Source organism: Apis mellifera, linkage group LG10 (genome assembly GCF_003254395.2).
Source record: "Apis mellifera strain DH4 linkage group LG10, Amel_HAv3.1, whole genome shotgun sequence".
NCBI classification, from domain to species: Eukaryota; Metazoa; Arthropoda; class Insecta; order Hymenoptera; family Apidae; genus Apis; species Apis mellifera.
In genome coordinates, this window is record NC_037647.1 from 259,196 (window position 1) to 278,917 (window position 19,722).

A 19,722-nucleotide genomic window follows, 5' to 3' on the forward strand; every position below is an offset into this window, starting at 1 on the left:
GATTTTATTACATAAATCAGATACAAAATTACATCTCAATTTATTCATCCTCATTCTTTATAATCCTTTCCCATCTGGTGAATAAATTATAAATTCTATCCTTGAAGAATGACGGCTGCTTGGTTATGAAATCATCAATACATTTTCAGATATTTTCTTCCAAGTGAATATTTTTTGAAGTGAATATGAATATCAACAATTGGTGTAGACGAAAAGAATGATAATTTGACAAGGCCAGGTCTGGAGAATATGCCGCATGTGGCAGGACTTCTCATCTCAACACAAATTGTCTCGTGTTTCTTTTACAATATGCAAAGCATGACATGTCATGTTGCAAAATTATGTGTCTCGTTCCTTATACAGTAAATGGCCATTTTTGTTTTAGCTGATCAATTAATAAATCTCATTACATAGACTAAGCTAAATTTTTTTACAATGCAAGTTCGATTTTGTCACTGAAGTTGACGGTTCCTTAGGATCAATCTATGATTTCCATTGTTTGAGATTATATAATATAATTTGAAATCATATAAGATCTATTTTTCTTTTAACATCGTCAATAACAATTTTATGCAGAAATTTTCCTTTTATGCCGTGAAAACAAGACAGTAAAAATCTCGAGTCGAGTGTTTTTCTTATTCATTTCATTTTTTTATTCATATGGATCATCACCCTTTTTATCTTACCAATTATTTCAGTCGGATGGATACTGCTTGTCTGGTGACTCCCAATCTTTTTGCTAATTCTTTTTGCGTCTATCGGATTTTCGTTAAGCAATTCTTTTAACCATCATCAAATTTTTTTTCGGTGCACCTAAACGATCGTTGTCTTCCAAATTAAAATTTCCGGTTTTAAATTTTTAAATATCATTTTTTGCATATTCTATAAGATACAGCGTTTTCTTCCAGTGTCACACAAACCATTTTGGTAGCTTCAACATCTGATTTCCTAAACTGGAATGCAGATGTAAAAAAATAAGCAGTGATGCAGATGTTTCTCGTACGCCATTATGCTTGAAATTGTTGCATAAGACTGAAAACTCTTAGAACGCTCATCACGATTTTTCTTAAAAAAAAAAAAAACTTCTTTTAGATGGCACCATAAACGAAAAATAATTCAAATTCAGTCAGAAGTTATGATCGTAAAAAAAAAGGGAAGAAACTCTTTTACACAACTAATATATGAAGCATAAGAATTATGATCAATGATTAAAATTTATATAAAAGCATGCAATTTAATGTTTCTTTATTTGATAATATATTTTATAATAAAAAAACTAATTAAATTTAAATCTTGAATAATCAATAATGAATAAACAATGAATAAACAATTGTATATCAGCATTTGAAAATTTAATATTTATTAATGACATAATGAAAATATATTGAAAAATAATCTAAAAATCAGTGCAAAAAAATATTTATTTTGAACAATTTTTAATTTTGTTATCGAAATGATCCTAAACATATTTGTATGTAGAGTTAAGAATTGACTATTGTATAACTGCCTTAAATTCTTTAAATACCTTTATCGCTATGTTCTGATGTCAATATAATTTAATGTATGTAAAATGAATTTATATAAAAAATAAAGATTACAAATAAGATATATAACATTAAAAATTTAAAAAAAGTTTAGAATAGTCAAAAATAATTCCAAATTTTTTGAAAATTTAGTAAGATCCAGTTGCATTGCATTCAATATATAATTTTATATAAATAACAATTTTTTTTTAATTGAATATTATTTAAAAATTTTATTATATTTTTATCATATGTCAAATAAAAGAACGTTAAATTATGTATATATGAATTTTAACCATTTTGCACAATTTTTAGAAAAAAATCATCTGAATGTTCATATATAATTTTCAATGCTATTTATAAATGTTCATTTAATATTAAAATAATATATATATATTTTTATTTATTTAAAAGAAGTGAATAGTTATGTAAATAAAAAAAAATAAATATCTATACAAATTTATTTCATAATTATAAATACTTAAAGTGAAATAATAATAAATAATCAATAAAATTTTCATTAATATATATGAAAATATTATGTAGAAAAATATACATAATTTGAATGATCAAAGATAAATATATTTTATTAATATAACATAAAACATTATATATAAAATATAATATAATATAATATTCATAACATTCAAATTGTTTCTACTTCACCAGTAATGGCAATAGCTTCAATTTCAAGTTGCGCTGCCTACAATAACATAACAATTGCATTTAATTTTAATAGTTAAGATTTTTAAAATATGTACATATATAAAATATATTATTTCATACCATTGGTAATTTTCCAACTTGAAATGTAGACCTAGCTGGATAATTTTCCTTGAAAACTAAATAAAAAAAAAATAGTGTATATAAATTTGTACATAAATAAATTAATAACATAAAAATTAATATATTTATATGTATATATCTAAATCTCACATTCTTTATAAACTTCATTTACATCAGTGAAATCATTAATATCTTGTAAGAAAATTGTTGTTTTAATAACTGTAAATAAATATAAAAAATTAACTATTATCATTATTTGAAATATTTAATCTATATTTATGTATAAATATAATATAAAACATGATATATAGCTTTTTTAATTAATTCATAACTAAGGAAAAAATTGAAAAATGAATTTCCAAATAAATATATAACCTTTGTTATAATTAGATCCAGCTTCTTTTAAAATATGTCCCATATTTAGAAGAGCTTGACGAGTTTCTGCAACAGCACCTCCATTAACAAGTTTTTCAGTTTTAACATCAATACCAAGAATTCCAGACAAATACAAAGTATGATTTACAAGTATAGCTTGGCTATTAAAAAACATTATTTATAATAATTAAATGTTTGCATACAATTTAATTAAATTTTTATTTCATTACATTAAAAAAATTTAATGTTTAATCTAAGATGAAAAATATTATAATTTATTAAAATAATTATTGCTTACTTATATGGTCCAACAGGTTTTGGACATAATGGGGATGATATTATTTTTCTTATAGTTTTTTGTGATGCCATTATTTTAGTTTGAATACATTTATTAATTGATTGAAATTGTTTCACTATGTATTCTTCTTTCTTATTATGAATATTTTATATTGATAAACTTTTGACCTCTTACTAAGAGAAATATCTTATCTTGTATTCAATTCTTTCTTATATATAATTTTCACAAAGATTTTTGTATATAATATATGTAAAATAGAAAAAATAATACATAAAAATTTAAATATATTTTTATGTTTGTTTTATATATAAAGTTTATATATAGAGAATTCAAAAGACAATTAATATAAATTCATTGATATGAAACCAAAGTATATAAGATTTTTATAAATTAATTATAAAAAATTCACAATATCAATAATGTTATAAAAAATTTTTATTACAAACTAATATAATATACTATAATATAATATAAAATACTTAAAGAATTACAAAAGAAAAAAAGGAAATTGATTTCTTAAAAAAAAAAAAAATCAAATTGAATGAAAAAAAATTGTAACTTACATCAAATGCTTAAAAATGATTAATATATTAATATATATCTGTATCTGTCAGTTTCACTATTATTTTATGTATCAAGATTCATTTGATTTAGACTTTGAGATTGATGCTCATGTTTTTTAATTTAGACAAATTTCAATAAAATAAATGATAATATGATAATAATAAATCAAATATATATTCTTTTTTAATATTTTTCTTTATTCTGGATAGTGAAATTTTATGCAACATTTAATAAATTCAAAAATCTTTTTTTTATTGGTTGGTTTTATGTTTATTTCATAAAATGAAAATATTTTGCAAATAGAGAATAAAATATGATTGATTTTTACAAAACCTCAATCATTTTATATTGAATTAAAGTTTATTTTAACTTTTGTAATTTTTGTTTTGTAATTTTTCTATTATAAATATGATTTTATATTTTTTTAAAAATTAAAATCAAATTAAATTTTTTCTCTTTTTGTTTTTGATTTGATAATATTAAAAGTATTATTTGACAGATAATTTAGATGCAAAAAATTTGTGATCAATAAAAATAAAAGTAATTAATATTAATTTTATAATTCTATAATTTTAGATTTTGTATTAATTTTAATAAATAAATTTAATTTACTATTATACTTTTATATGTTTTGAACTGTGCAATAATTTGAATACATAATAATATGGATATGACTTGATTACTTTGATTAATTCTTTTGAATAATTTAATAATAATTTTGCTTAATAATCATCGATATTTTGTTAAATTTATTATTATTTATAGTTTGCATATGAAAGTAATGATTTAATTTATTTATTTAAACTAAATGTTTTAACGATAACATGTATTTTAACGATAAAATTTTTAAATTTCGTCAAACTAGTTTTCAAAATAAATTTTTAGAGTAATTGATTTAAGTACTTATCACACGAATTTGTGTGTATGATTATATACGCACTTCATTAAATTTATAATAAATTTATTATTTTAATCTTTTTAAAAATAAAATAACGTAAAATTAAGATAATTAAAAATTTAATCACTTAATTATTAATAAAAATTATTAAAATTTAAATATAATATTAAACATAATTTCAAAAATGCTTTTTAATAAAATATTAAATAAATAATTTTATAATTTTTAATATATTTTATAAATTATTGTTATTAATTTATTGTTTAATTTTAAATATATTTAGAAATTTTTATAAATCTATTGAAAATTATATTAACAAAAATGAGATTATGAAAGCATTTATATAATTTCATTTTTATTAAAAAAATTAATTATAGAACATAATTTCTTTTTAATATAAAAATTAATTTATCTTTATATTAGAATTTCTAATATCATTAAAAAATTTATTGAATATTTCGATTTAAAATTATAATATTATCAAATAAAAAATAATTTTATAAGATTATTATTTATCATAAATAAAATTATTTAATAAAACTAAATTAAAAAATGAAGATATAAACAAAAGTACATTTCTTTTAATATTATTATTAATTCGATACACACGTCATCCTTATTTCTAAATGTCTTGATGAATATAAAATATTACATATAAAGTAATCAAATGAAAAACAAATATTTTGTAGATTAACTTTTACTTAATAAACTGATGAAAATGAGATTTTTACAGCGCAATCATACCTTTTATAATATATATATTTATATAATGTATATATGTGTTTATATATATATATATATATATATATATATATATATATATATATATACACACGCGCGCGCGTGCGCACGCACATACACACACCACGCGCGCACACACCACACACAGACACACACACACACACACAAATACGCTTGCGTACGTACTTTTTATATGAATGCATGTATGTTTGTATAGATCGTTTACACACTTCTCGCACTTTTTTTTAAGCACAACAAATATTACAGTACATTTTATTAATGATGTTAATATCTATGATGATCAAGAATGATTTGTAATAGGCTTACGAAATTTCAATGAGTAGTGTTATTGCGCCGCCCGCGTCTTTTTCGATTTCCACCAGAAGGACGGTTTGAAGAGGCCCATTGTTCGTAAAAACGTTCTGCTTCTAACCATTCTTGATATTTATACCACCATTCTTCCCATTTTATATAATCATCTAAAGTAAGATCTCGAAGATATCCTCTTGCTTTATAGTAATCATATCTAACGCGAACATCATCCCAACATTCTAGACCTCTTGGTCCTTGTGCTAATAGTGATTCAGGATAATGTCCTGGTGGTGGAGAATCATATCCTAGTCTTGCAATTCTTTCTTCACCCTCTATTACAACTTTCATTGCATTTTCTCCATCTTTTGTAATACGCATATTTTCCATATCTCTGCGATCTACACTCCATTGTGCCATTTTACCAAATCTAAAACAGTTTTATATTATTATATAATTTTTATTTTTATAATACAAAATACAATTACTATATACATAATACATAAATACAATTACTATCAAATTAGTATATTAAATTGTAATTATGGTTTTAGTTTTAAAATCTTTTATATTTTTATAAAATTATTGATTAAATTATACCGTTCAGATAATGTCATTCTAGGTGGACCCACATGTGATGTTGTGGAAGAACTATCACTATCTTCACTAGGTGAGGACTCAGGAGGAGGTCTTATCATTTGAGTTGATCCATGACTTGAATGAGTTTTTTCTACCTTTACAGGTTTACGCATCTGTACAAGTTTCATAATTATATATTGAAAATATAAAAAAAAAGTATAGAAAAAAATGTAATAAAAAATAATTAAAAAAATTAAAAATTAAACTAGAAATATATATGCTATTTCAAAATTAAAATTCATAATTAACTTTAAACAAAATATGTTTTACCAATGGAATGGAGTCTGGAACTCTTGGATCTTCTGGAATTCTAGCATGATGTTTTTCTTTACGCCGGATCTTGGTTTCTTTTTCTTTAATTGTTTTATAATCTTTTTGATGACGTGGTGGAGGTTGTGGTGTAGGTGGTGGTGTACATGGACGTGGTAAAGGAGGTGATCGTGGTCTAGTTCGAGTTGGTATTACTCGTGAGCTTGATGGTATTACTTCTTTTTGATGTGCTCGGGCTCGAACTGGTGTCAGTGATCTTGAACGCGAACGAGAAGGTTGAGCAATGCGTCGTCGTTCTTTTGGTGAACAAACACTACATGATCGATCAGAACAAGTACTTCCTGTACTTGGACTACGTGTAGGTCTTCCTCTTGTATGTGATTTATCACGTGGTGATCGTGGACTTCTAGTTCGAGGACTACGTGGTCTTTGGATGTGAGGACTTCGTGGTCTTGGACTTCTTGGACTTCGAGGATGTCCTCTGCTAGGTTCTCCACTTGTTGTGCCACCAACATATAATTCCTTATATCCACTATGTCTCCATCTATTTGGATCTCGTTCCTCTACCTCCAAAAGTTTTTTATTCCAATAACTTGATTGAGATTCACGAGCTTTCCGCATTACACTATCTAATTCTCTTCGTTTTCCTGAATTTTCACCATGTGGTCTGGGTTGTGATACATTGGTATCCATCCGCAATTTACTAGAACTGGTACCACTACCGCTACCTCCTCTTCGTCTATCATAGTCTCGAGACATTCCTGTCATATAAAATATGTATGAAATATTAATAATCTATAAAATTATATTTTTTTTCTTTTATTTTTGACAGTGTTACTCAAAATATAAATAATTATTAATTTTACCATTAAAAATAAATATTTACATATCAATAAATGTTTTTCAAAGTTTCTATTTATATTAATACATACCTGACAGAAATCTTAGAATAAAAGATATAGGAGGAGCGAAAAGCTGGTGATCCAAACTCCTGCGAGAGCAGTGAACACGTTAATTTTCAATACATGATAGAATGCCCATAAAGATGATAATACGTTGGATTAAGAGCCATGAGAGATCGCTAGAAGAACCAGTACCATTCGTCCTTTGGATCAACTGGCCTACGTCAAAAATTCTATATGTCACAAATGAGTATCATCTGCAGTGGTCAAGCAGTGGAAAAGTTAATATTCCCGATCAAAAACATTTTCTTTCAGAATTTAAATTCGCGAAATCCATATGTGGTACTGGACATCACCCGTCGCGAGACCTTACCATCGCCACTCTCCGCATGTCCAGAATTGTAGTACGCTTCGATCCACGATCCATAAATGTTGGTCGCGTGGACTTTCAATGAGTCGAACCAAATTCAGAGATCGCCTTCGAAAGGCGTCGCGCGCGCGTTAACCGAACTTAATCGTGTCCAAGTTTTCGTGTTTTTTACCGAACCGAATGCGGATAGGGTGAAGTTTATCTCGGGCATTACCCGGGTAATGCCATGACGGCGGCACTCACGTAGCCGATTACGATACACGATAAGATTACTCGTCAATGTTATATCGATGGTACACACAAGTAAAAAAATATAACGAACGTTGCGGTAAAGCTTTTTGGCGTTTTTTGACATCATTAAGGATGTCATCCGAACATCACCTTTCCGGTATGCATCGAAGAATATTTCGCCGCGTACGACTCATAGCCACACCGAAACGCGGCGCGGAATTCGTGGCTCGAGTAACGGGTACGTCAAGGTCACGTAAAGGCCCGACTGTGCGATTTCGCGACCGGCGGAACTGTATCTTTCGCGACACCATTTCAGATATTACCCGCGTAACACCTTACTGGTGTCGTGACGAAGAACTCGAGAAGCGCGGATTACCTCAAGTATTGCTTGAGGAAATAAAGAAAAAGAAAAAGAGTGTCCAGAACCGGTATATACTCGTATAGCCTCCTTCGCTTCTTTCTTTCATCAAAAGCGAAGGTCGGCTCTTCTCGCTTTTTCCATTTGCTGGTACACACCTTTGCACTATATTTTTTAAAATGTAGCTTCACAAAACTCTTACTCGATAGTATTCAAATAGATCTAACTTTGATATCGTTGTCTGCTATTCGTATCAAAGCGTCAGAGGCGTTCATTCGTTCGCACTCGACGGTCACTTTGAAAATCAATTGCCCACCTAGTGAGCGCTACTCGAGGAATTTCACGACATTCACCGGACTCAAGAATCTTTCGAGATAACGACACTCACTTTTCTCACCGCGGCAAATTGCAAACTTGCATTTTCTGGCACGAGAATCGATGAATCACTTCCGCGTGACGTTTTACGAATGAAGATTGTTAAGAAGACTTTCCTTGTGGAGCCGCACCAAATACAAAGAGTGCATTCCAAACGAAATAAATAACAGATGTCGCTGCATAGATTCAATATAATTCGTAAATTTTATATATTACTTATAAATAATTTTTTTTTCAAAATAATTTATGATAAATAATTTTTATAAAAATTAAGATTATTTTTACTATTTTCTATATATAATATATATTATAATTGAAAATCAAATAAAGTTAAATAAATATGATTCTATTGCGCATGTATCTATACTTTCTATTGGATAATTACTTAATTTATCAGTGTGCCAATGGTTGTTCATCGTATAAATTTGTTTTACATTTTTTAAAATTAAACATAAAAATATAAAAATGACAATTGCTATTGGATTCGAAGGTAGTGCAAATAAATTAGGTATTGGAATTATTCAAGATCAGAATATTTTATCAAATATACGGCATACATATATTACTCCACCAGGTGAAGGTAAACTTAACCTTTAGTAATTATTTTTAATTATGGAATTTGATTATGAAAATATTACACATATCTTTATTATTATTTAAAATATTATTACATAAAATTATTTTAAAGATTATTTTGAAAAGGCTTTTTACCTCGTGAAACTGCACAACATCATAGAGAATATATACTTAATATTCTACAAAAAGCATTGGATGAGGCTAAAATAATATTGAAAGATGTAGACATAATATGTTATACAAAAGGACCAGGAATGGGTGCACCATTAACAGTTACTGCATTAGTAGCAAGAACAATTGCTCAGATATATAATAAACCAATAATAGCAGTAAATCATTGTATTGGTCATATAGAAATGGGAAGATTGATAACAGGAAGTATAAATCCCACTGTTCTTTATGTTTCTGGTGGAAATACACAGATTATTGCATATTCTCAACAGAAATATTGTATTTTTGGAGAAACAATAGATATTGCTGTTGGGAATTGTTTAGATCGTTTTGCAAGATTGTTAAAACTTTCAAATGATCCTAGTCCTGGTTATAATATAGAACAATTAGCAAAAAAGTAAGTTATTTTATTATGATAAAATTTAAATCTATTAAAATTATATAAATTTAATTAATTATATTTTATATGTAAAATGTAATAATATTACATATATAGAGGAAAAAAATTAGTTCCATTACCTTATGTAGTAAAAGGAATGGATGTATCATTTTCTGGAATTTTAAGTTATATAGAAGAACATATTTCTTCTTGGCTTGATTCAAAAGAATTTACTTCAGAGGATTTATGTTTCTCTTTACAAGAAACAATATTTGCTATGCTTATAGAAATTACAGGTTTTTTTTTATTATTTATAATTTATGTAAAATATTACATAAAATAAAGTAAATATTATACATTTAATATTATTATAGAAAGAGCGATGGCCCATATAAAATCATCCGAAGTATTAATTGTTGGTGGTGTAGGATGTAATGAAAAATTACAAGATATGATGAAAATTATGTGCAAGGAAAGGAATGCAATACTTTATGCTACGGATGAACGATTTTGTATAGATAATGGTGTAATGATTGCTGTTGCTGGATTACATCAATATAAAAGCCAAGGAAATACTCCATGGACAGAAACAACTTGCATACAAAGGTATAGAACAGATGATGTATATGTTTCCTGGAGAGAATAAATTAATTTTATTTAATTTATATATAATTGTTTAAAATGTTCATTCTTAATGAAATAAAATTAAAAAAAATGTATATGTAGAATAATAACTAAAAAATTTTGATTTTGATTTTATGATTATAATATGTATAATATAATATATATATATGTAATATTATATATATAATACAATATGTAATTATTATAATAATTAATATTATATTAAATATTATATAGTTGATGTATTATTGTAAATTGATTTTATCCTTTAATTATAATTTTCATATTAAGCAAAATTTTATTTTATATATTTATGATATTTTTTATGTTTATTTTTATTTATAACATAGATAAAATGAATGTAATTATATATATATTGAATATATTCGATATAAAATGGAATTTAGAATACATTCTGTTTCAGAAAACAGTTTGATCTTCAAGTTATTTTTGAGTTTAAAATAATTTGAAATTTTCATATTTGAAATAATATAAGTAGAATTTATAAAATTTATTAAATATATTAATCTAATTCTCAAAATTTAAATATAATACAAACAAAATTACAATACAAAATTACACAAATATTTTAAGTATTTATTTTAAAATCATTGATAAATAATGATTAAAGAAATTTAATAATTATTTTTATTTTTATTTATGTAATATATATATATATATATATATATATATATATTACATACATAATATAATATAATAATTCATAAATATATTATTTTATAATATATATTATAATAATAGATATATTTTATTTATAATAATAAAATGATTAATAATAATCATAAGATATTTTGTAATAATTAATTAATAATTTTTATTTTTGTATCTTTCAAATCTACTTCATTGATAATTCATTAACATTACCATTATATTATTCTGAAATAAACATGGATTAATTAGTTGCTTATTATATATATTCAGTTTACCTTTATTCTCGAATAGGAAAAGAAAAAACTTGAAAAACAAATGAAAAATTTAAAATATTAACAAATCAAAAAGTAATTGATTAAGCAATAATTTTATTTAAAAGAAAAAATGTAATGACATGTCATTTTTGTTTAAATGATTCTCTGATTAAGTGATTTTGAATAGATACAAAGATTTATGGTTTTTTGTTTTCATAGATTTCTTATTTATTTTCAAATCTCTTATTTTGTATTTTGTATTTTCAAAGAAAGAAGTAAAGATAGTTTATTTAGCTAAAGTAGTTTATTTCAGAACAATACTATATTTGACTTTTTTTTGAAAGATATCAATCTAATGTTATTTATTTTTATCTATTTTTCATTTGATTTTATTATATTATTATTAAATAAATTAAATATCTTTACAACAATATTTTAGATGTTAATAAAATGTAAAAATATTTTATATCTTTTTTACATGATGTACAGATGTTCAAGATGTTTTAGACTAATAATTCAATAGTTCTTTAATATCTGCAATAGAAATGTTCTCATGTAATAACATGTAATTATTTATTCGAGTTTCAAAGCTATTTCCTTTGAAATTTTTAGCTTTAAGTTATTTACATATTTAATTGAAATTTTAATAATCCATTATACATATATCTCTAAGTTTTACATTAAAAATTATAAATATTAAAAGAGAAAAAGATTGTTTAATATGATGAAATGAATAAATGAACGAAATATGAAAAAATAATTTTATAAGAATTTATAAAATCTAGTTTTGTAAATTATTTTTTTTATACACATTAATTTTGATTATGACAATTATAGTTATTATAATGAATATCATTATAATTAAATATCATTATAATATTTATAATTAAATATATTTAGAAATTATATTTATATTTTTTTTATTAAATCGATAAATTTTATTAATGAAATTTAATTCATTGATTTAAATAATCCGTGTAATTTTTTTTAATTTGTTATAATATTTTCTGTGCATATATATATATATATATATATATATATATATATATATATATATATATGCGCATGCAAAAATATTATACAGGTTCAAAATTGTTATTGAACTATCAGTTATAAAAAGAGAAACGTGAGCATTATAGGTAGAGGTCAAATTTTCATGACACGCGCGATAGACAGAATAGTATATAATATTCGTCCACGCAAGCGCAAGTCTGGCTGTAGTCCAAACAATCGTTGGTAGTAATAGCAGTTGTAATATTAGTAGAATTCATATTGTCATCATTAGTGGATACACGATCAACTTTATTGTAGTTAAAAATATTAATGCTTATATTTTGTTTTTGAGAAAATTATTTTACAATTCTGTTCCAATACAAAAATTTATCGTTTAATATTATAATTATGTATTAAAGTTTTGATTTTTAATTTAAATTATTTTTTAAGAATTCGAAATAATAAAAACGCGAAAATTTTTTTCTTTTACATTAAGTATAAGTAAGCGGTTATCATATTGACTATTTCCTAATCGATAGACCTGCAAACGTCGATTGCAGCGCTTAGTGTGGAACAAGTGGCAGTACGATATTGTCGTCATTGCTCGTCACTGGTCGTCATTACTCGTCACATTATTCGTAATACCACTTAACAAAATGTGTTACTACATTATTGTATGTAATGTATCTTTTCGGACGAGTGGTGCCCGTATTTAAAACAGAGGTGAGTTGCAAAATTATAATATTTCTAGTTTGTTTCTATTACTACTGTATGTCTATTTCCGTATAGGAGCTATTCATTATAGGTACCGGTATACGTCAAATATTGTCTCCAAATAACATGCGTAGATAATTTGAACCTCTCAGCTGTTCGTCCTTGAATTTGACATATATATTTAATATTTCATTATTATTATCTTAGATTTAAATTAAAATTATGATAAAAATACGTTTATCATTGATACGAGTTGATAATGAAATATATTACATATTTGTATAATTAAATTTCAAAAAAATTGAAAAAATTTAATGGAATCTATTATAACTATTTAGTTTTCAATATTAAAAATATTTAGACTATAATGCACAATGCTTAAATCTAATATGAAAATGAATCAATATTATAAAATCCCAGAAGAAGAATAATGTATGGAAAATATTTCGCTTTTAATAATTAACTGCTAAAAAATAAAAAGAATAACTATTTAAAAAAATTTTATATATCAGAGATCACAATTTAATTTTTATGTTCAATATTACGATTACAAATTTAATCACAATATTTTTTTTTTTATCTGACAGAATAAAAAAATACGATATTTCAAATTTGCAATACATTAAGAGATACAGTTTCTAAATGTACATTGTTCTTTATTATTTTGCTTGCTGAATATTTTTCAACTACTTATTATTTAAGATAACATATATATGACGAATTATTTGTTTAAATGAATATATTTAATTATAACTTTAAAATTTTTTGAAAATACATATATTATACTTACGTATTACATATATTTTATATAATTTATTTTTTTTTACTATGTCGCGAATTTGAATCACAGACGATGTTATTAAAAGCAAAGAATTCGAAGCAGGCATCGTATCTTACGACACTTGGCGAATATTTTTGCTAGCTATATAACATTATATTGACGCGTAGCCAAAATTCAGATTATGCATCCAAACAATACATGGACAACACATATTTAAATAATAATATCTTGAATTATATATGCGATTGTTGGCTATGATTATCTTCTTACATAAATATTTTTCGAATGAAGATCTGAATTATAAATCAAAAAATGAACATAACATGCATATCAATTTTATATAACAAAGAAAAATAATTTAATTGATAATAAGAATATTAAGCATAATGCTATTCAAAAATGTAAAAAAGTTTTGAAATTAATATCACGAATAAATATCATGATATTTAAAATTATTTTTTAGAATCACATGAATAAAAAAATATTTCTTTTTATTTCATATAACTTTATTCTTTTATCATTTTTTTTAGAATAATGCTAAATAAGTTTAATATAATAATAAACATTTTCAAGGAATAATTGATTCAAATAATAAGAATTTATTGAAACAATTGATATATATATGTTTTATGATGTCGTAATCGTTTAAATCGGATATTTTACATACATTTAACTATACATAAAATGTATATTTACATTTGCTTAAAGTTTCCAAAGAAATTCAAATAAGTAATTCAATGATCGAAGTAATTCGTCTCGCGCAGTTGTTTCCACCCATGGATCGATCTGCGCAAAGTAGATATCAGAATGTACTCCAAAACTTTTTAGAATATGAGTGTCAAATAATTACGAAATTGTAACAAATAATATCTTGTTCACTTATATATAAAACTAAGTACTTTTTTCAAAGATTATATATCAATAATCAATCATAGATTGAAATTCTAGATAAAATTATTTTGATTAGATAATTTTTTTTTTTCATCTTAATATTTTAATAATTTATTTAAATAATACTTAAGTATTTGCTTAATACTTAATACTTTAAGACGATAAGAAATTAAAAAAATTATCCACTTTATGTTATATATTTTTCTTTTTTTAAAATAGAATTATAATTTATAGATTCTATTTGAATCTAAAATTCTGATGTTTTTAATTTTAAAAGATTGATAATATCGATGATCTTTTTTATAATTTCATAATTATAGTTATACTTAATTATAATTTATTATAAGCAGAATTCTGAAAAAAATATATAAATTATTTTAACATTTGACAGAAATTATATCTATATATAACTAATTATAAAATGACTAATTATAAAATATTTATTCTTTACATTTTTATAGTATATTTATCATTCATTTTAATAATTAATTAATTAAAGGATCTAGTGAAAGAAAGAACTATATCAGAAATAAAAAATTGATTTTTATTAATTTGATATTTTTCGTTCTGTTATTATTAGTTATTATTATATTTGATTTAACTACGTAATAAAATTTCTATTATATTATATATGCAAATGATTTTTTTTTGATATATTTTAATGAATATTTTAATGAAATTTTAACTGTATATTTCTATATTATGCAGAATTTTAATCTTCATAATTTTCATACATATAAACACAATTTTTTTGTAAAAAATAATAAAATTGGAAAATATAATTTCCATTATACTATTCCATTATAAAATATTCCATTATAACAAACATTATGGTGTTTATAAGAAACTCAAAGATTACAGTAATAAAATAAAAAATATATAAAAATTATTTAAACTAAGTCATTTTCAAGTAATTATTTATAAAATTATATAATAGACTAAAATTATATAAAAACCTCAAGATTTACTATATTTTAGTGTAAATAAAATGTACAGAAACATATGTTTTGTTAAATAAAAAAAATAATAAAATTTTATAATAAGAATAATTTTTGTAAAATTTTTTTTTCATCCAATTTTTAAATTTAGTAGTTAAGTATATAGAAAATAAAATAAAAAATAAAATATTTTCAGATATTCCATCATATTAATAAATTTATATTAAAAAAATTCAATCTTAATTATTAAAATATTGTTTTTCATAAAAGCTTTAATATCTCTTAATGCTAAAATTGTAACATAACTTTTTTATATTAGATTCTTTAATTAATTATTAAATTAAAAAAAAAATTATAATGAAATATATGATGAAATTATATATGATATTAATTAAAATGTCAATAATTAGAAATAAAAATAAAATAAAAGAAATATACAATCAAAATAATTTTCAAATTTCCGAATTTCTTTTTATTTCTATTAAATGTATTATAGTGATGTTAGATCTTAATGACTGATTTTCTTTTTTGTGCTTTTACTTTCTTTTATTCTCTCTTTTTATCTTTTTACTATTTGATTGTTCAAAAAATATTGTTATGAATAAAGTTGTTTGCACATATTTATTTTGTTATTTGTTGTTATTGATATGTACAAACTTAAGAAATTTATAGAGAGAAAAAGTAGATATAGAATTTTGAAAGAAATTTGAGTGGAATTTTTATTTATATTACATTTCCAGTTATTATTGAGATAATTTATATATTAAAATATAAAGTGTTTGATAATGCATCGAATACTGATTTATTTATTTGAAGATAAAACATAAACATAACTATTGTATTTTTATTTCTTTTTATTATTTTTCTTTCAATAATATTATAAAATGAATAAAATGGATATTTCGATTTGAATTTTTTTAATAGTATTTTTATTATTTTCTATGAAAAGTATTTACTTGTTTATTATGTTTTATAAATAATATTTTTTTGTTATGTGTATTTAAGATATTATTTTTAAAAAAATAATTCAAAATGAAATATTATGTGATTTTGCGATTAAATCAATTTACAATAATCTTTTTTATAAATTTGATATAATTGTTTCTTTTATTTAATTCTATTTTTTATTTTAGATACATATTTTTTTATATTCTTAATTAAATAAATTTTTTATAAAAAAATATAGAAATTTTAAATTTTATCTTAAATAATTATATATTTATTTTTTAGATATAAAATATAAATATATATAAATATAAAATAATAATAATAAAAAAATATATATAATTATATATTTATTTTTGTGATAGATATAATATATATATTTTTTAAAATATATGAAGGATTTTATGTAATTTTTATATAATTTTTTGTTAATAAAAATTTAATTAATATTATTTTTAAACTCTATTATGAATAAATAATATTGCAATTAGATGAATAATAAACTTGAAAAATAGTTGAGAAATGTTGCTTTTAATGAGAAAACAAATTGGAATTGTAATTAAATAAATTTTTAATTAATTATATAATTATACAATTTTTAATTATTACATAATATAATACTTAATTGAATATTTTTTAACAATGAGTTTCTGTACTTCATGTAATTTGCCTTATTTCTTTTAGTAAAAAATTATTTTTGAGTCTTTCTTTATTCTTTGTTCTTTTTTATGTATCAATACAGATTAATATCATTATTAATGGTAATCATATTTTAATTGATTCTTCATTATTTTATAAATAACAAAAAATGTTTTTTAGACATTACTTTTTTCAATTGCAATGAAAATATTTATGAAATAAATGGATGAATTTTGATAAATTTTTTGTTTTTTATATTTTTGTATCTTAATATATATTTATATCTATGTACAATACATATAAATAATATATAAATTTTAAAAAATGTATAGATTATAATCTATATTATATAATTATCATTAATTGATATAAAAATAATAAAATGTTTATAAATATAAATTTGTAATCACGAATATCTTTGGAAATAAAAATAATTTTAATAATATAAAAATTTATTGTTAGTAAAATAGATATTTATCGAATTGTTTGCAATCTTTCCTTTTAATTCTATGCAAAACAAATATTCTATTATTTATTAATATCTGAATATTTTGTAGATATTTTTTAATATAATATTATTTAATAATAATATTAATAATATTATATATATTATATAATAATATTTTGAATTTTATTTTATAAGATATACAAATAATGAATTAATAATAAATTATTTTATTAAACTCTTATTATCTTTTTATTAAATTTTTATGAAATTAGACTGGAATTAAAATTATCTATTTAAATATTTTCTATTATTAAGATTATGAATATATATAGATTTTTTTAATGTAAATATTATTATTTGAATTCTATAATTACAAAATATTTTTGAATAGTGTTGTATATATATATATATATATATATATATATATATATATATATATATACATAAACTTTTATATAAATTGCGCATGTTATATATACGTTTTATCTTTTTATAAAACTGTTGCATAAAAATTCAATGTATTCGTATTAATTGTGCAATATTTAATTGTTGTTGTTTTTATAAACTCTCAAATATTTTAATTTTGTCAAAATCACCATCACATATTGATTTAGACTTTGTACGAACTCATATTCACAATTGAATAAAGAGATTTGAATATCGAGACACTGCTTTTTGAGAAACTGGGTCAGAGTGTATTAACCCCATACATAAATAGTACTAATGATATATTTGCAGCAAATATTTTTCAAATTTTCTCTTTGAAATTTACTTTTTTTTATCTTCTTCTCTTTTTCACTTTAATGTAATTTAAAACATTTCTTTTTGACATTACTAAAAACGCGTGTAATAATAAGGAATTTTGCCATATGTACGAAAATAGTAACATAAATGATGATATCAGATTTGAAATTTGGTCTTATTAGAAATGACACATTTTCTTTGAATACATATTGTCGTTCAAATCCATTGCTTATAAATACATATCTACTCTTATATTATATCTTCTGAATAGTAATAAAATTTTATCTGAATGAAGTAGAAAATATTACGAACATTTTTTGAAATAACATGGATATTTTAATTTTATCAACTAATAAGAAATAAATAGCAGAATATTATACATGTTAAGAAGGAATGAGTAAACTTCAAATCATGGGATATTCGAAATAATTTCTATTAATTGTAATATAATTATATTTCTATAATTATTCGATTTTATTTTAATATTTATACATTTATATATATTTATATACTTTAATATTTATACATAACTATATTATTATAATATTTATATATTATATAATTTTATGAAATACAAGAAAATTTTAGAAATTTCAAAATGAGGGAATTAAGGGAAAATTATAAAATTACTATGAATTTAAAAAATAATAGTTTAAATCAAATAATTATATATTTTTTCATAATAAAAATTACTTTATTTTAAATTGAATAAAAGATAAAATAAATTATTGTTACATTTTTTAAACTTAATAGTTTAGAAAATATAATATTTATTTTTATTTATTAATTTAAATAATAATTTTTTATAATAATTTTTTTAATATTTAAATAATAATTTAAATATTATTAATTTAATATTTATTTTTTGAAAATTTGTTAACTATTAAATTGTTTTAAAATGTTTTACTATTATATTTTTATATAAATATATATTGTTATATGAATTTTTTTTAATTAAATTTAATTTCTTATTAACTAAATAAGATAATAAGGTAGGATAATTTAAGATGAATTCTTATCCTTATGATTCATTCTACTGTGAAATATTGTCGAAATATATTAATAGTAAGATAAATTTTATTATTTTTGTATTATATTATGTACTTTTATATTATATTATGTACTTTATTATGTACTTATATTATGTACTATTATATTATGTACTTTTATTTTAAGTTATATGCATTGCTTAACAAATGAAAAATAAATAAATAAAAATAAATTAATTTTTAACTGATTCTGATTAATTTTTAATAATTACCTTTTTTGATAGTTAAAAAAAAATAAATCAGTTATTGATTTTTTATTGAAGAA

The 19,722-nt window shown here is 21.7% G+C and overlaps 4 protein-coding genes across 16 annotated transcripts in view; 2 read left to right on the forward strand and 2 right to left on the reverse strand.

The window, feature by feature from the left end:
- Window positions 1-2,083: 2,083 nt before the first annotated feature.
- On the reverse strand, window positions 2,084-3,169 carry LOC100576270 (2-iminobutanoate/2-iminopropanoate deaminase). Of its 2 annotated transcripts, XM_003251854.4 has the most exons (5): window positions 2,983-3,169; window positions 2,685-2,845; window positions 2,460-2,528; window positions 2,310-2,365; window positions 2,084-2,226 (listed from the first exon to the last, which is right to left on the reverse strand). In XM_003251854.4, the coding sequence occupies exons 1-5, from the start codon at window positions 3,051-3,053 to the stop codon at window positions 2,170-2,172; spliced, it is 414 nt and encodes a 137-aa protein (XP_003251902.3). In that variant the 5' UTR covers window positions 3,054-3,169; the 3' UTR covers window positions 2,084-2,169. The 2 variants fall into 2 exon arrangements, with proteins under 2 accessions (XP_003251902.3, XP_016772925.2); XM_016917436.2 differs by lacking the exon at window positions 2,460-2,528 and having other exon boundaries at window positions 2,090-2,226; window positions 2,983-3,150.
- A 1,846-nt stretch (window positions 3,170-5,015) lies between these two features.
- LOC411655 (serine/arginine repetitive matrix protein 1) lies at window positions 5,016-8,831 on the reverse strand. Of its 2 annotated transcripts, XM_026443191.1 has the most exons (5): window positions 8,653-8,831; window positions 7,336-7,394; window positions 6,404-7,164; window positions 6,095-6,246; window positions 5,016-5,924 (listed from the first exon to the last, which is right to left on the reverse strand). In XM_026443191.1, the coding sequence occupies exons 3-5, from the start codon at window positions 7,160-7,162 to the stop codon at window positions 5,519-5,521; spliced, it is 1,317 nt and encodes a 438-aa protein (XP_026298976.1). In that variant the 5' UTR covers window positions 7,163-7,164; window positions 7,336-7,394; window positions 8,653-8,831; the 3' UTR covers window positions 5,016-5,518. The 2 variants fall into 2 exon arrangements, with proteins under 2 accessions (XP_026298976.1, XP_026298975.1); XM_026443190.1 differs by lacking the exon at window positions 8,653-8,831 and having other exon boundaries at window positions 7,336-7,514.
- Window positions 8,832-9,002: 171 nt separating this feature from the next.
- LOC411654 (probable tRNA N6-adenosine threonylcarbamoyltransferase) lies at window positions 9,003-10,437 on the forward strand. Its single transcript, XM_395122.5, has 4 exons — window positions 9,003-9,219; window positions 9,342-9,783; window positions 9,883-10,061; window positions 10,140-10,437. The coding sequence occupies exons 1-4, from the start codon at window positions 9,105-9,107 to the stop codon at window positions 10,409-10,411; spliced, it is 1,008 nt and encodes a 335-aa protein (XP_395122.1). The 5' UTR covers window positions 9,003-9,104; the 3' UTR covers window positions 10,412-10,437.
- Window positions 10,438-12,528: 2,091 nt separating this feature from the next.
- LOC410060 (potassium voltage-gated channel protein Shab) overlaps window positions 12,529-19,722 on the forward strand; it is a 71,670-nt gene continuing 64,476 nt past the window's right edge. For 8 of the 11 annotated variants that reach the window (XM_026443519.1, XM_026443520.1, XM_026443523.1 and 5 more), the window contains exon 1: window positions 12,584-13,031. The gene's annotated coding sequence lies outside the window, so the exon portion shown is untranslated. Of the gene's footprint in view, window positions 12,552-12,583; window positions 13,032-19,722 lie in introns of those variants that run through there. The other 3 variants (XM_026443517.1, XM_026443518.1, XM_026443516.1) reach the window with 3 other exon arrangements.

Coding starts and splice junctions, on each gene's coding strand:
- LOC411655 (XM_026443191.1), bottom strand. CDS start 7,162: ATGTCTCGAGACTATGATAGACGAAGAGGAGGTAGCGGTAGTGGTACC. Junction 6,247..6,403: donor TTCCAGACTCCATTCCATTG/GTAAAACATATT, acceptor AAACTTGTACAG/ATGCGTAAACCTGTAAAGGT. Junction 5,925..6,094: donor AGAATGACATTATCTGAACG/GTATAATTTAAT, acceptor AAACTGTTTTAG/ATTTGGTAAAATGGCACAAT.
- LOC100576270 (XM_003251854.4), bottom strand. CDS start 3,053: ATGGCATCACAAAAAACTATAAGAAAAATAATATCATCCCCATTATGT. Junction 2,366..2,459: donor AAATGAAGTTTATAAAGAAT/GTGAGATTTAGA, acceptor TTTTTTATTTAG/TTTTCAAGGAAAATTATCCA. Junction 2,227..2,309: donor AAGTTGGAAAATTACCAATG/GTATGAAATAAT, acceptor ATGTTATTGTAG/GCAGCGCAACTTGAAATTGA.
- LOC411654 (XM_395122.5), top strand. CDS start 9,105: ATGACAATTGCTATTGGATTCGAAGGTAGTGCAAATAAATTAGGTATT. Junction 9,220..9,341: donor TATTACTCCACCAGGTGAAG/GTAAACTTAACC, acceptor TATTTTGAAAAG/GCTTTTTACCTCGTGAAACT. Junction 10,062..10,139: donor TATGCTTATAGAAATTACAG/GTTTTTTTTTAT, acceptor ATATTATTATAG/AAAGAGCGATGGCCCATATA.